At 37.3% G+C, this 17,496-nt stretch overlaps 1 protein-coding gene across 1 annotated transcript in view; it reads left to right on the forward strand.

Annotated features, from left to right (window-relative positions):
- Window positions 1–17,496, forward strand: part of LOC150088367 (methionine synthase-like) — a 668,558-nt gene that overhangs the window by 192,877 nt on the left and 458,185 nt on the right. Inside the window, 1 exon segment of the mRNA XM_090370745.1 lies at window positions 7,780–7,892. Coding sequence (XP_090226871.1) covers window positions 7,780–7,892 — 113 coding nt within the window.

The raw sequence follows: 17,496 nt of genomic DNA on the forward strand, positions 1-17,496 counted from the left end.
GGCAAAAGTAAAGAAAGCCAACAGGAAAACCATGGAAAACTTACCGGACAAAGTGATTTGCTGCTACCTCAGTTTCTCCCTACATTCTTGGTAAACAGATGGTGTGTGTTATTGGCAGTAGAAGTCGAGAACGATACAATGATTGACACATAGGTGTGATAGACAATGTACTGATTGGTGTGTGAACACAACAGATGATAACATCATAGCGTTAAGTCATTGATTGACATTATGATATATATACATATATATAAAAAGAATCTTTCTTCCTATTATTTCCTAACCTAACCTAACCTTTTAAGGTTAAGTTAGGAAATTTAACGAAAAATAAAAAGACCTTTTCCTTTTTTTAGGAAACCTAACCTTAAAAACTTACAAAGAAATCAGCAATATAGTTTTTTTAATAGTGAAAACACTCATGAGCTCCAATAATTGGCTTTTAATAATGAGAAGAAACTAATCATTACAATGTCTGTCATGCTTGTGTCAATCAGTATATCGTTCTTGACTTCTATTGCACTACTGATAACACGCACCATCTGTTTACTGAGAATGCATTGAGAAACTGGAGTAATGGCAAACCAGTTTGTCTGTTAAGTTTCCCATAGTTTGTCATGGTTCCCATGTTAGCTTTCTTTACCTTAGCCGAAAATTGTTTTAAATAAAACTATACACCACTGCAATGCATACTTAATTTTAGAAGTATGATGAAACAATAATTGCATGACCAGACATTTCAGAGCATTTAGTTGCTCTCTTTAGTACAGTGGACCTTTATTTGTTACTCGTGATAGTTGTGTTCATAACAAGTGTTTTGTTGGCATGATGTATTCATAGCATTTTTTCTCAAAAATGAGGGCATCCCATTTTAAAAATTAACAAACTAGCTTCCACTGGGACTATGGGCTCATGGTTGAAGGTGACGTAATGCTCAGTTACAAACAAAGTCCAGATATAAATACAGAGTCAAGCAGTCTTATGAAAATCATTTGATAAGTAGTTACATATTTATTATTTCACAATAATTTTAAAGGAACATTTCTTCTCAGCCATTCGTGGTAGTTATTATCATTAGTGGTGCTTTTTCTGTAGTGGAGCACTTATTAATTGAGTGATTTAATCTGTTCTGCTAAATCTTCATAAGAGCATCTTAATTTTTACAAAGTCATACTGAAGAATATAGATTCTAATCAATTACATCTCGACCTCCATCAGTGAAGTAGTTCACTACCAAGACTGTCATGGTCGTAAACTTTGGCCAGATGGCTTTCAGCTATGATAAGTAAATGTTCTGGTTATGAACTCATATTAGAAAGTCCACAGTTTGCTAGATTTATTTCTAATGTCATATAGCTTCTGCTAAGTATATGTTAAACAGTTATATAATATGTAATTAAAAATATTAGTAAAATAATAAGAGGAGTTTACCTCAATATAATTAAAAATGGAAATGTTAAAAATATGGCTGTTATAAACACCTGGCTAAAAATTGCTATGATTGTTGGCTAGCCATCAAGCAAACTGTAGGATTTTCATTTCCAATATACAAGGGGGGAAGGGAGGGAAGGGAGGTTTGAATCTGACAATTCATTTTTTTTATTTGCAGCACTGAATGAAGTGAAGTGTCACAATGGATAAAGTGGAAAACAGATTAGTGATTGGTTCCTCTTTCTGCAAGGGAAAACACCAAAACAATCCATGAAAATATGGTCAATGTTTATGGAGAAGACTGCTCAGATTACACACATTAGTATAAACAATTCAAATGTCGAAGAACCTCAGACCATGATGAAGAAATCCCAGCATGCCTAGCTACTGCTGTAAAAGAAGAAAGTTGAAAGTTGAAGAAAGTTACAAAAGTTGAAGCATTAATTCTGTAAGAGCTGTATATTAGTCTGAAAGAACTACTGCAGAGCTCAAAATTAGTGTAGGATCTGTGGAGAACATTATCCATCAACAGTTGCATATGAGTAAAGTGTCAGATGGGTTCCACTTACTTTTGTCCACTTACCAGAAGAAGGAAAGGGCAAATTGTGCACATAAAATGTTGTTGATGTGCCAGGAAAAGCAAGATTTTTTTTCTTTTCGTTTGTTTTGTTTTGGGATCACTACGATCCCAAAACTAAATAAACGTCAAAACAGTGGAAGCATGCAGAATCACCACCTTCCAAAAAAGGCAAAGGTGCAACCAAGTGTTGGAAAGGTGTTGCTGTCGATTTTTTGGGATCAGCATGGTCTAATACTAACAGATTACCTTCAAAAGTGCTGCACTATGGCTTGTGGGCAAAGTATTATTCCAACCTCCTCATAAAGCTATAAAAGAAAAAAGACGTGGGGAAAGCTGTAAAAAGGTGTGCTCCTGCTCCATGAAAATGCCTCTGTGCATTCCTCACATGCTACAATGAGGTGTGTCCATCAAGGAGCCGAAACTTTCAAAAAAGAACTTGTAAAAATTAATGAAGAGGGGTATTATGTGTTATACTTCTCAACAAGTTTTTAACATAGATGAAGCAGGACTTTTGTGGAAACGAATGCCTAAAAGAAGTTTCATATTGAAAGAAGAAAAAAACATGCCAGGTTTCAAAGCGGCGAAGGATCGGTTGACTTTATTGTTGGGTGGTAACGCTGCGGGGGATTTAAAATTAATACCCCTTTTAGTTTATTTGGAAGAGGGCCAAAGTTCAACCCAAAATCGACACATTTTTCTTGATTAAATTCATCAATTAAATTAAATCAATTTAGATCAATTAAATTCATGATTTTAATTGGAATTTTATGTTTAATTTTGATACGTAAGTAGTTACTACATAATTATATACGTATGTAATGCAGAATATTTTATATGTACAAATATTTGAATATTAAATATTTTGACCGACATTTGTGTATCTTTTCCTGCTCCATGAGCATTGAGCCTTTTGGTTTGCTGCTCTGGTCTGAGTCATGATTTCTATTCAAATTCAATAAAATTCCAATACAAAATATAATTTTAAATCTATATCCCAATGCACTTATAACACTATATATATATGTGTATTTCGGTATCAAATATTATCTCCGAGTTATGTTATATGACTTTTTTATCCCCTGTAAATTTATATGTATTAATTTATGATGTTATGTTTCTTTTTTGTTTGAAATATAGTTTTTCTTATTTTATACTCTAACATAGCTCTTTCATACCACAAATTACAAAACATTTAGCTTAACTTCTGTTCCAGGAAAATAATGGAGTTACTGGTTAGTGAAGTAATGCAGAACCATCAAGACAGGAGTGCAGTTATACAGCAGTCACAGCATGGATTTGTTAAGGGGCAATCTCATCTGACCAATTTGATTGTATACTATAATGCAGTAACAAAGGAACTAGTTGCAAAAAATAATTTTGATATCATATATCATATCCAAATATCATATATTGTATTTGGATTTCAGGAAAGCTTTTGATACTGTTGTACATAAAAGTTGCTGTACAAATTGGAGCAGTGCGGCATTAAGAGCAAGTTTACTTTGAAACCTGTAGCTGTTATGACAGTCTCTAGTTTCTGTGGAAATACTCTCCACCAGTTTTTTGTAAATCCTCTGATATATTCTGCCATTTGTCATTGAAAGTGGTGACCAGTTCAGCTTTGTTTTATTGGGTTCTCCTCTCACCCACACCTGATGATCCAGTTCATCTTAGGCGATCTCTGTAGGATTGTCAGGGCATTGGGCTGGCCAGTGCAAATTTTCAACATTTATGTCCTCAAACCAGTCTGTCACAATGCGAGCAGTATGACCTGGAAATTTGGCCTGCTGATATGTGTATGAGCCTTCCACAATGTTCTGCCACAATTTAGGTAATGCATTAGGTAGATCTTAGCATTTATGGTTTTGTCCAAAATAACCAGTGGTCACAGGTCATGAAAAAACAGCCACAAGCCATCACCTTGCCTCTGCCAAACTTTATTGTTGAGACGATATGTCTGACAGGTAGCTTTCTCTAGGCATCCACTACACCCAAGTGCAACCATTAGATAAGATAGACCCCCCCCTTACCATAATTAATCACAGTACACAGTTTACTGTGGACATCTGGCATTAGTTGGAGTGATTAATGGCTTGTGGACAGCTGCATGACCATGGTAACCCATGTTATGCAGCACTCTGCACACTGTACTGGTACTAACATGCATCCCAATCATCTCACTGAGGGCATGAGTGTGCTGTGACAATGTCAATCTGCATTCCAACTGGATAATTCCTTCAGAGCTTCCATTTGCAGGTCATATCACCAGTCATTGACCTAGGAATCTACATTGTCATTGAAATGGCACATACAGACTGATTGCTTATGTGATACTCTATTGTTATTCCATGCTGGAAGTCTGTTAATCCCATTGACAATCATACTATTGTCTCCTTGAAGGCCTATGAGCATATTTATAGTTGTGTCTGACATGAGATGCTTGGGTAGGACATGACCAACTGTCAGTAGAGGGATGTCCAGATATTAATGGTAAGGCAGTGTATGTGTAATGCAGAAAAACTTGGATAATGCATAACAATTTTTCTAATAAAATAATAAAATGTTCACAAAATGACTATTACATAAATCATTGCATATAAAATTTATGCAATGGTAGTGTATGTGTACATTTTTTTTTTTATACATTCATACATATTCATTTCACACAAAAGGTGCTGTTACAAAGAAAGTCTTCAATTCTACAAAGAAAGTCTTCAATTCTGCAAATTGTAGCATCTGGTTACTAGGCACTGGTGAGATGATCTAATTGAGGTTTTAAAGCTTTGAATGGATTAAGCAGCTCAGTGCTGGTGACATTCTTCCCCTTGCTCAGACTACACACATGTGGAAGCATATGAGGGGACAAATTCAGATTGAGGAAGGATGTCTGTTGGATAGCAGTTGATTTGTAGTTAGTAGTTGATTGTTGGAACAAACTTCCATCTGTTGTTGTGGAAGTGGGTGGTACAAATAAATTCAAGGAAGAACTAGACAAGTTATTTGATGGAATTGTCAAGTGATATGAGGTTTTTTTTTTTTTTTTTTTGCTGTGTGTGTTTACTTTCTTGCCTCATTTGCCACTACTATTACTAAGTAAAATGGATTTTGATGCATATGGGTCAAAAAAAAAAAAAATATATATATATATATATATATATATATATTTAATTATATAGACAAATGTATCTTATCAGTGGGTAAGGGTGCTGACCTGTCAAGTGTAATTACAATGGAAGAAATTGAGAATGCCAGCAAGGTAAAAGCAGATTACCTGAAATTAAATGAAATTAAGATTAACATAAAAATAATAATGATAACAAAAATGGTACCTAATGCAGTGGGTCCTAGGACTTCAACTACTTCTTCAAAGGGTCATCAGCCAAAACTGTAGGAGCCACCACAATAAGCAGGGTTTCTGTTATGATGTATATGTACGAAATGTATAAATCATAGCTGACCCGACAGAAACCAAAAGGAAGGAATAAAATTCAAACATAAATAAAAATAAATAAAGTTAAGTTAAAAAGCTGAAATAATGCTGATTAAATCCTATTAAAGGAAAATTTGAATTTAAAAATGAAGGCAAAAAGCCCAGTATGAAATTTAAACAAAGTATCTTAAGATAAAGGAATAAAGTCAGGTTTTTTGACAACTTACTCTATGCTTATACCAGAATCAGTGAAATTAGCTGAGTGTGGTGTATACAGAGCTACATCGGAGATCAAAGATGAAAGCTGATAGTTCTCTGTACAGTATATTTATATCAGTTGAAGTAACCCCGAGTGAGGGGGAGGGAAGGTGTGAATTGGTCAAAGTGAACTGCACCTATGTGATTGGGGAAGTAAGCAAACAAATGAGGCAAAGTGCCAGCAAAGCAAGAATAAATTACTAACAAGGTAGTGTAGAAAAGACACTAAACTTTAGCCGACCGGGCTAGCCGGGTGGGTAAAGTGCTTGCCTGGCAATCCAAAGGTCGCGGGTTCGATTCCCGCGTCGGGCTTGGATCAAAGTACTGCAAAAACCTTGGGAGATGCATTATGACCACAGAAGCCTATGCGCCAACAACTACCAAAAAAAAAAAAAAAAAAAAAAAAACATTAAACTTTGCTTAAGAAGAAAAAAGAAGTGATAGCAGGGGAATAGTATCTCAGTATTGCTTTTTGGCCAGCCTAATCACACACGAGAAATAAGTTGTAATTATTAAGGACAGCAGAAAGTAATTGGAAGAAGGGGAATATAGTTGTGCTCGAGCTATCCAAGGTTGCGAAACCCGTACCAAAGTCGGTCCTTGGACGGATTACTGGACAAATGCCTCATGTTTAAGTCACTTAGCACACTTCATGCACATTTAAAAATGATGTCTGAGTGTGCTGAGTGTTGCATGAAGAGAGATTTTCAGCTGCGTGTCACTGACAATCATTTTGAAGCAAGTATCATGTTGGACATATAGATTGAACAGTGATATGTAGTAGTAGTAGTAGTAGTAGTAGTAGTGGCATGTGATGCAAGAAAGCAAATGTATGAGCTTATGCAGCATCAGCCAAAAAAAAAAAAAAAAAAAATCACACCATTCCTTCCAAATGCCTGTCCAGTTCATCCTTAAATTTATTCAACCTATCAACTTCCACAACGACAGATGGAAGTTTGTTCCAGCAATTAACCACCCGCTGGCTAAAGGCAAATTTCCGCACATCTATTCTACATCTGTCCTTTCGTAATTTGAATTTATGCCCCCTTAGGTTCGTAATCTGAACAAGTGGAAGGATCCCATCAGAATTCAGCGTGCTGAACCCATTCAAGGCCTTGTTATTGTGTCAGACAGGACTTAAATGCATTGGAAACAGTTAAAGAGATGAATGAAGTGTGTGGTAATGATTGTCTTGGTAGGACAGATGTATTTTGGCTTAGAACGAACTTTCTGATGTGAAGTGGTTTCTCCATCGAGACAATGCCAGGCCCTATACAGCTAACGTTGTGCAGCCAGTGGTCACTCCCATAGGTACTGAGGTTCTGCCACATCCCCCTTATTCACTGAACTTAGCCCAGTGTGGTTTATTTCTGTTTCCACGTCTGAAAAAATCTGTGAAAGCTCTTTTGCATCCGCCAGTGATGCTTGCAGAGCCACAATGGAAGCAATTCACAGTCTTTCAAAAAATGGCTTTCAAGAAGCATTTTATGCATGGGTACGACTGACAAAAGTGTGTAAAGTTCAAGAGAGGGTATTTCGATGATGACAATTAAGATAAGATCTTGCACCACAAATTAAATGATCACCCCCTCGTATATACAATCTGGACTGAAGAGACATTTAAGAATTCTTCCCATTCCCATTGGGATTCAAACTCAAACCTAATACAAATGAGCAACATTTGGGAAACCATTTATATTTTTTAGAATGTTAGAGTTATTAAAGATGATCACTAAATAAATAAAAAGGAGAAAGAATTATAATTCTTTATAATATTAATTATAAAGAATCAATTCTAATAATTATTAGCCTCGTTAGTTTGTGAAATGCTTCAGTTCATTTTTTTCTTTATCAAACAGCATAATTTCATAATTTCTAGTTGATAATAATCATCTCCTTCAGCAGAAAGCAGATTCAGATTATGAAGTATTAAAATTGCTATAGATTATGCAGTGCTTAGTACATTTGAACCGTGTATATGATTATTATTTATTCAAAAAAAAAAATACTGCTGATCTTGTACTTTTGTATATATTTTTATGTTCTATTGAGAGTATTATATATTTCTAAAATGACTTTCTAGGTTTGGAGCCATTGATAATTACTCCTGAATCTCGGTTTGTAAACATAGGTGAGAGATGCAATGTGGCAGGTTCGAAAAAATTTGCTAAACTAATCTTAGAAGATAGATATCAGGTAATGTGGGTTTTTTTTTTTACAGAAAAAGTTTGTGTACTGTAAAACTTCTAGACCACCTCTGTAGGCAACAAAAATTTTATGGAACGGTTTATGAAGATAGCATATTCATGCTATTTATTATTTAAGTTTGATTTAATGGTATGCTATAACTTGAGTCATTAATAACCAGACTGGGTAAAATTTGCATATCATCTTTCGAGGCATTAATTTGAGGATTAGTTTATTTTACTAAAGTAGAAACCAAGTGGTAGATTTGGAAAGAAACTGTCTATTGGAAATGTAATTTACATCATGTATATTAAACTCCTATTAAGTGTTTATACATTACACTGAAGCTATGACCATATTTATATTCAATTAAAAACACACACACACACACACACACACACACACACACACACACACACACACACACACACACACACACACACACACACACACACACACACAGGGTGCAAGAATATTTGCTGATGCTATCGAGGCAGTGTTAGGTGGGTTGGAAAACTGATACCTTGGGGGGATACAAGGACTAATAGTTTAACAGTAGCCGTAGGCAGAGGTGAAGGTGATTCTTGCACAACTTCTATTAGAATAAGTAGCGACCTGGAGCGAGGGGTGTTTGGGGTTTCAGGGACGGATGGCAGTCATCGTGAAACAGGTGGGTATATGGGATGTGTAAGAGTAATTAAGAATAAGAATAGGTGCATGTATACTTGCATGTATACCAATGCTAGAAGTATAGTAAATAAATTTGATGAATTTGAAATGTTGGTCAAGATATCAAAGGCGGATATTGTTGGGATAGAGACGTGGTGTCACACAGATATAAGGAATGCCGAACTGGAATTTGGGGAGTACAATGTGTACAGAAAGGATAGACAGGATAGGAAGGGAGGAGGTGTTATGCTGTTAATAAAGAAAAACATAAAATCAAAAGAAATGCATCCAGTTGATATAGATGAACAGTGCACTGTTGAGTCAGAGTTTGGTGTGACATAAGCACTGCGAAAGCAAAAATAAGAGTAGGAGTGTGTTATAGGCCTAATGACTTGAATGAGTACAATGAACAATTGTACAGAGAAATAGAGTGGGCTAGTAAATCGGAATGTCTTATAATGGGGGATTTTAACTTCCCAGATATTGACTGGAATTTGTGGGTTGGGCACTCACACACTAGTCAGACTTTTGTGGATTTATTGGATGATTGTTTTCTGCAGCAGCATGTTCAAGAGGCAAGCAGAGAAAGTAATACTCTTGATCTGGTTATCAGTAGTGATCATTCATGTATTAGGAATTTGCAGATAAAAGAACCACTAGGTGGCAGTGATCATAGTGTACTGGCGTGGGATTTACTTAAAGATTTAATTACCATCAGGGGAAAAGGAAAGGGTTTTTGCTTCCGTAAAGGTGAGTACAGTGGTCTCCGACAGTTTTTAAATTCTGTACAGTGGGATCAACTGACGATGTTACCAACAGTAAATTCTAAGTGGGAAGCATTCAAGGAATTAATCATGGAAGCTACTAAAAGGTTCATACCTATTAAGAAATATTGTTCAAGGTTTAGGCCTAAATGGTTGTCAAATGAACTAATGAGACTCGTAACAGAGAAGAAAAATGCATGGGATGCATATAAATTATCAAGCGACTCAGAAGCCTATGGCAGATATAAGTTAATCTGTAATCAGGTCACAAAGGAGGTTCGGCAGGCGAAGGCAGATTACGAGAAATCCTTGGCAAAAGATGCTAAGAAAAACAGCAAGGATTTCTTTACTTATATAAACTCTAAAAGGAAGGGGATGAATCTGATTGGTCCACTTGACATCGATGGTTCGACTGTTGATGATCCTGCTCAGATAGCAAACAAACTGAATGAGTATTTTGCATCTACATTCACACGTGAGGAATTATTAAGGTTTGAAAATGGCAGAAGGTTATCAAATTGTAGCAAGATACTTAATGATTTTGTAATAACTGAGAGCAAAGTGGAAGAGAAATTGTTGAAGTTAAACGTAAGAAAAGCACCTGGGGTGGATGGGATCTATCCAGTTATATTAAAGGAGGCGGCAAAGCAACTAAGCAAACTCTTAGCCATAATTATGAGAGCATCCTTGGACTCAGGGGAGGTTCCCACGGACTGGAGATGTGCAAATGTATCCCCAATTCACAAAGGGGGATCGAAGGGTGACACGAGTAAATACAGACCAGTTAGTTTAACTTCTGTTCTGGGTAAAATAATGGAGTCACTGGTTAAAGATGCATTGCAGGATCATCTAGACAAGACTGCAGTAATAATTCAGACACAGCATGGGTTTGTTAAGGGAAAGTCTTGTCTGACAAATTTGATAGGATATTATGATGTGGTTACAAAGGAACTGGATGTGAAAAATAATTTTGATATCATATATTTGGATTTCAGGAAAGCTTTTGACACTGTTGCACATGGAAGACTATTGTACAAATTGGAGCAGAATGGTATTAAGGGTAAGTTGCTACAATGGATAAAAGGATGGTTAAGTGCTAGAAGACAGAGGGTGGTAATCAATGGGTGCTGCTCTTTTTGGACTAATGTTATTAGTGGAGTCCCACAGGGTTCGGTGTTAGGTCCACTGTTGTTTTGTATATTTATCAATGATATTGATGAAGGTATATCAGGCTTAATGTCGAAGTTTGCAGATGATACAAAGGTTGGCAGGGTTGTTAATGACAGTAATGGTAGTGTGCTACTGCAACAGGATCTAGATAATTTGGGCAGATGGGCTAAGAAGTGGCAACTGAAGTTTAACCTTGACAAATGCAAAGTACTACATATGGGTAGAAGTAACCCCAGAGAAACGTACCAACTGTGTAGTACTACACTTAAGGTGGTAGAAAATGAAAAAGACCTGGGAGTAATTGCGCAGGCAGATATGAAGTTTTCTGAGCAATGCAGACAGGCTGCCAGGGCAGGTCATGGGGTTTTGTCAATGATATATAGGAATTTTGCTAGCAGGGAAAAGGAGGTGATTATCCCTCTGTATAAGGCAATGGTCAGGCCACGGCTTGGGCGCCTCCGTAGTCAGGTGGAAAGGAGCAGCAGTGCGTAGCACACGCTTCTTGATTAGACCGGGGTTCGAGCCCGTCACCACCAAATACGGAGGATGCGGAAAGGTCAGGGAATGACCACCGCATATCCCGGAGCAATATGGCCTTAGGTGCTAATGCTCCTAAAAACCAAAATAACAGACAACAAACAACAAACAAGGCCACGGCTTGAGTACTGCGTACAGGTCTGGAGGCCTCATTTTAGGAAGGATGTAGATTTACTTGAGCGTGTACAGAGAAGGGCAACAAGATTGGTGAGGGGAATGAAAGGATCCTCTTACCAAGAGAGGCTTAAGTTCTGCAAATTGCAGTGGCTGGAGATTAGGCACCTGCACGGTGATCTGATTGAGGTATATAAGGCCTTGAATGGGTTGAGCACGCTGAATTCTGATGGGATCCTTCCACTTGTTCAGATTACGAACCTAAGGGGGCATAAATTCAAATTAAGAAAGGACAGATGTAGAATACATGTGCGGAAATTTTCCTTTAGCCAACGGGGTGGTTAATTGCTGGAACAAACTTCCATCTGTCGTTGTGGAAGTTGATAGGTTGAATAAATTTAAGGAGGAACTGGACAGGCATTTGGAGGGAATGGTGTGATTTTTTTTTTTTTTTTTTTTGGCTGATGCTGCATAAGGTCATACATTTGCTTTCTTGCATCACATGCCACTACTACTACTACACAATCAACTGACAGCTTGGTCTGTCAAAGATTAATAAAGCTGGTAGTTGACAGCAAAATCTCAAATCACTGTAGTCCATTTGTGTTTACCAAGATTCTTCATCTGATCAACTGGGGGGAGAGAACAAACAAAAAAAAAACAGCCATTATCAAAACCCACTCAACTAGGGGTCTCAGAAAAGCTGATAACTGACCTCTTAAAGAAGTTTTGTTTTACTTAATAAATTTTTGTTTATGCTCTGGATGGCCATGGCCACAAGAATTTACATCATTCTAACTATTTTATTGCAGCCACTTTATCAGTGCAATAGACAACACTGGACATTGTACTTTTTTGTAGCAGCATACAGGCTTGATCTTGCAATTTGCACCTGTGTTCATTAACCAATTACTGCAGTTGTGTCCTCAAGGTGGGTGTATGCCAATCTGATCCAATTAAGTGTTAAAACTTAAAGTACAGACCTCTATATAACGAAATCGATTGTTCGCTTGAAAAAATTCATTAAAGAGAAATTTCGTTATAAAGAAATTTGACCTTTTTCAACAATGAAAAATACTGCAATTCAGCATTCAGAAATAGTAAAATATGGGAAATAAATCAGAAATAAGTGGGAATGAATAAATTTTCTAACATTTTAAAAGAATTAATTTAGTAATAGATACATATTAAGAAATGATTACTTATATGATGTGCACAATATCTTAGTACACTTTTAAGAATTATTTCATAAAATATTTGGTTATTTTTTGTTGTACACTGGATTTTACTGTACATCATTACATTTTCATGGCTAATGTACAGTAAAATCCAGTGAACACTCAGATATATTTTCTGTCGCATTTTCTTCACACTGAAGATGATACAAAGTTTCAAATGCTGCCAACATTTCATGTTTATAAGATTTAATATTGTCCTTATTGCCTTCATTGCCATTTAATTCATTGCATGGTTGATATTGTCACTAGTTCTTTGAATACTCTCCAAAATGTTGGAGTCACTCGGATATTCAGCTACTATGACATCATTATCAACTCCTAAAAATTCATCAAGACCAATTTCTCCCTGATCAAACCTTTTGCTTAGAGTTCTTCCCAAAATAGTAGTTTGTCCCTCTCATTATTGTTAATTGGTGTTTTAGCAAAACCTGCTTTTGCAAAACAATTTTTAATCGTTGTTTCTGTCACATCTTGATTCTACACTTTCACCAACTGTGATATGCATATCTGCGAATCTATGGGTTGATTGGTTTATATTCTCAGTATAATTATTTTCAGTATGTGCCTTCAGTAGTGCATTTTCAAATTCTCTCCAAATAACTCGTCAAATTTAGACGAGTTATTTGGAGGGAAGGAAACAAGCTTCACATTTGTAAATTTCTAAATTACCGAGCGAAGGTGGGCAGGGCAGTTGTCGACAATCAGCATGAGTTTTCTGTGTTCTTTCTATGGAAATTTAAAATCCACTGTTCAAAGATTTCACTTGTCATCCAAGATTTTTTGTTGTAGTTGTAATACAACTCTAACGACTTTACTTCTTTGAAACATCAGGGTTGTTTACTGTTGCCTATTACCAAAAGCTTCAATTTTCATTACCAGCCATAGTTGCACCAAGAAACAGACTGTAATTCTCTCCTTTCTATGTTTACCACCTAAACATTTACACCTTTAAAAGTCATTGTTTTGTTCAGCAAACATTTTAAAAATAGACCTGTTTCATCAATGTTGAATGTGTCTTTGGCCTCGTAGTCATCCATAATTTTTGTTCAAACTGTTTATTTCCAATGGGTATAGCCTTCTTCAATTACAACTCCACTTTTGCCAGAAATAACTTTTTTGAGTAAGCTACGGTGCTTTTTAAATTTGTTGAGCCAACCAGAACTGACTTGGAATGTTTTATACCCCAGAAAATATGCATACTCCATAGCCTTTATTAATTTTATTAACGCTTTTATTAATGGCCCTGATATCAGCATGTTTTAGTCTCAAATCAACTTCACCCACTTAAAAACAGCTTCATCTACATCTTCTAGTACAAGTATACTTTCGCACACTTCTGACTCGGTCCCTTTTTTTTAACAGTTTGAGAATCCAAACGCGGTTTTTCAGGATGGTTGACACACTACTATCAGAACACTAAATTTTAAGCGATTTCTTTTCTTTTTTTGGCTAAGGTAAAGAAAGCCAAAATGAGAACGACGGGAAACGTTGGATAACTTATGCGGAAAATTAGTTTCCCGATTGCCCCGGGTGCCAAGTGATTGTGACTGAGCGATTTTTCTGTGCTTTCACTGCGATTTTCAAAAGGTGAATTCTAGTTCTCTTTTATGTTCTTCCCCTTAATAAAACCTTTTATTTAATAGCAGCTCTTTTTTTCAAAAGTACTGATCGAGAGCAAGGAAGGAAAGTAACCTTTCTTTTTTTCATATTTAATAGATTAACTCCTACTAATTTCACTTGGTCACAGCAGGCACTGCTCCTGCCTCCCCGTGGCGGGGCCAGTAACCTTGGCAGAAATGTTCATCTTCCATGGGCTAAGAGGAGCCAACATGAAAAACAAAATATGTTGTTTCCAAGTCGACAAGCTGTCGGCCAGATACTGAACATGAACATGATTCATCACAAGCAAAGAGGTTGAAAACCAATCCCTCGGTGACAGACTTACCAGCATTCTTAATAATGCACTCACTATCAGAATAGCCTCTCAGTAAGCTATCCCCTTTTCTCAGTAAGCTATCCCCTTGGATTTCAGGAAAGCTTTTGACACTGTTGCGCATGGAAGACTACTGTACAAATTGGAGCACAATGGTATTAAGGGTAAGTTGCTACAATGGATAAAAGGATGGTTAAGTGGGAGAAGACAGAGGGTGGTAATCAATGGGTGCTGCTCTTCGTGGACTAATGTTATTAGTGGAGTCCCACAGGGTTCGGTGTTGGGTCCACTGTTGTTTTGTGTATTTATCAATGATATTGATGAAGGTATATCAGGCTTAATGTCGAAGTTTGCAGATGACACAAAGGTTGGCAGGGTTGTTAATGACAGTAATGGCAGTGTGCTACTGCAACAGGATCTAGATAATTTGGGCAGATGGGCTAAGAAGTGGCAACTGAAGTTCAACCTTGACAAATGCAAAGTACTGCATATGGGTAGAAGTAACCCCAGAGAAACGTACCAACTGTGTGGTACTACACTTAAGGTGGTAGAAAATGAAAAAGACCTGGGAGTAATTGTGCAGTCAGATATGAAGTTTTCTGAGCAATGCAGACAGGCTGCTAGGGCAGGTCATGGGGTTTTGTCAATGATATATAGGAATTTTGCTAGCAGGGAAAAGGAGGTGATTGTCCCTCTGTATAAGGCAATGGTCAGGCCACGCCTTGAGTATTGCGTACAAGTCTGGAGGCCTCATTTTAGGAAGGATGTAGATTTGCTTGAGCGTGTACAGAGAAGAGCAACACGATTGGTGAGTGGAATGAAGGGATTCTCTTACCAAGAGAGGCTTAAGTTCTGCAAATTGCAGTGGCTGGAGACTAGGCACCTGCGCGGTGATCTGATTGAGGTCTATAAGGCCTTGAATGGGTTGAGCACGCTGAATTCTGATGGGATCCTTCCACTTGTTCAGATTACGAACCTACGGGGACATAAGTTCAAATTAAGAAAGGATAGATGTAGAATAGATGTGCGGAAATTTGCCTTTAGCCAGCGGGTGGTTAATTGCTGGAACAAACTTCCATCTGTCGTTGTGGAAGTTGATAGGTTAAATAAATTTAAGGAGGAACTGGACAGGCATTTGGAGGGAATGGTGTGATGATTTTTTTTTTTTTTTTTTTTTTTTTGGCTGATGCTGCATAAGCTCCTACACTTGCTTTCTTGCATCATGTGCCACTACTACTACTACTACTACTACTAATCCAAAAACACCTGTTGCAGGGTCTCCCAAGATGGTTAAGAGACTGCAATCAGGGGACTTACTTGTTGAAACTGTAAACCAAAGGCATTCTGAAAAACTATTAAAAATTACAAATTTTGCTAGTATTCCAGTTAACGTAACTCCCCAATACATCAAAGAGTGTAATATCTAGTTGGGACCTGATGAATGTGACGGAGGAAGAAATTAAAGAAGAGCTTAAGGAACAAAATGTAATCGCTGTAAAAAGAATTATGGTCAAAAGAGACAATATACACATACCTACCAGAAATATCATTCTCACCTTTAACAGTCCAAATCTGCCCTCATCAGTAAAAGCAGGATATCTATTTTGCCGCACTCGTCCTTTCATACCCAATCCGTTGAGATGTTATAAATGCCAAAAGTATGGCCACTCTTAAACGACATGCAGAGGCAACCCAGTTTGTCCCAACTGTGGATCCTCCGATCACATTCAAAGTGATTGTTCGGTGAAAGAAATGATCTGTCCCAACTTCAAAGGCAACCATCCTGCCTACTCTAAGACATGCGAGAGATGGAAAATGGAGAAAAAAATTATGAAATATAAAGTTAGTTATCAGGAAGCAAGAAAATTAATTGTATCCACTGTCCCTAAACCTACATGTGCCAATATTGCAAAAAAATACCAAACAATAGCAACTCAAACTGATGTTACCGTTCCATCAAACAGATCAATCTCCGACTGGGCTTGGGCTGTCCTCTCGCAGAAACATTCCAATCCCCTTAAGCACTCAGACCAAGCAAGCAATATGCCTCTTATGATACCAGCGAAAACTCTTCCTCCACCAGGGAATGCTGCTACTTTAAATAATCATAGTCCTTCAAAAAAGATTATTCAGGATACATCAGTGGATGCAGAATACCCATCCAAACAAGAAGATCCAATTCTGGAAATATTTGTAGAAGAAGATGATATGGACACCAGTCGCCCTACCTTTTCAAAAAGAGACAAATCAAAGCCCGAATGCCATGAGACAGCCACATCAGCTACAGCTTCTTCTTCTTCTAAATTCAAGTAATGCCTAACATCTTGCAATGGAATTGCAAAGGCTTTCGTAGCAACATTGACGACATTCAATACTTAATTAACCACTACTCTCCAGTTGGTTTCTGCCTGCAAAAAGCCTATTTAACTGCTCAAATTTCCATTTCCATAAAAAACTACTCAATCTATAGACGAGATCGGAATACATTCAATTCTGCTCGTGGTGGTGTAGTTATTTTAATTAGCTCAAGGATTCCAGCTAGGCAAATCACTCTCCAAACCAAAATCGAAGCTGTAGCTGTGCGTCTGATTACTCAGACTGCATTAACACTAGTCTCAGTTTATCTCCCACCAAATCATACTTACTCTTGTAATGACTTTGGGCCGACTGGGCTAGCCAGGTGGGTAAAGTGCCTGCCTGGCAACCCAAAGGTTGCGGGTTCGAATCCTGCCTCGGGCTTGGATGGATCAGAGTAAAATGCAAAAACTTTGGGGGGTACATTAGGGCCACAGAAGCTGATGCACTAAAAAAAAAAAAAAAAATATATATATATATGACCTTGAAGAACTTTTAATACAGCTACCCTCCCCTATCTGCCTGCTAGGGGATTTCAATGGCCACCACCCTTTATGGGGTTCATCTAAATTAGACAGACGCAGCCGAATGATTGAAACTTTACTGGAAAAACAAAACCTCACTCTTCTTAATAGTGGCTCGCGCGCCCATATACAATTACCTAATGGACAGACTTCTGCCATTGACCTATCGATTTGCTTCCCAATACTGTTTTCAGTTATGCAATGGTCCGCTCTGGATAATTCCATGGGCAGCGATCATTTTCCAATTATTTGTAATTTGATGACTACACAACCACCATTAGACCAACCTTGCAGGATATGGAAATTCTC

This window comes from Mastigoproctus giganteus, chromosome 3 (assembly GCF_048544385.1).
Source record: "Mastigoproctus giganteus isolate SK-2022 chromosome 3, ASM4854438v1, whole genome shotgun sequence".
In the NCBI taxonomy this organism is placed as follows: Eukaryota; Metazoa; Arthropoda; class Arachnida; order Uropygi; family Thelyphonidae; genus Mastigoproctus; species Mastigoproctus giganteus.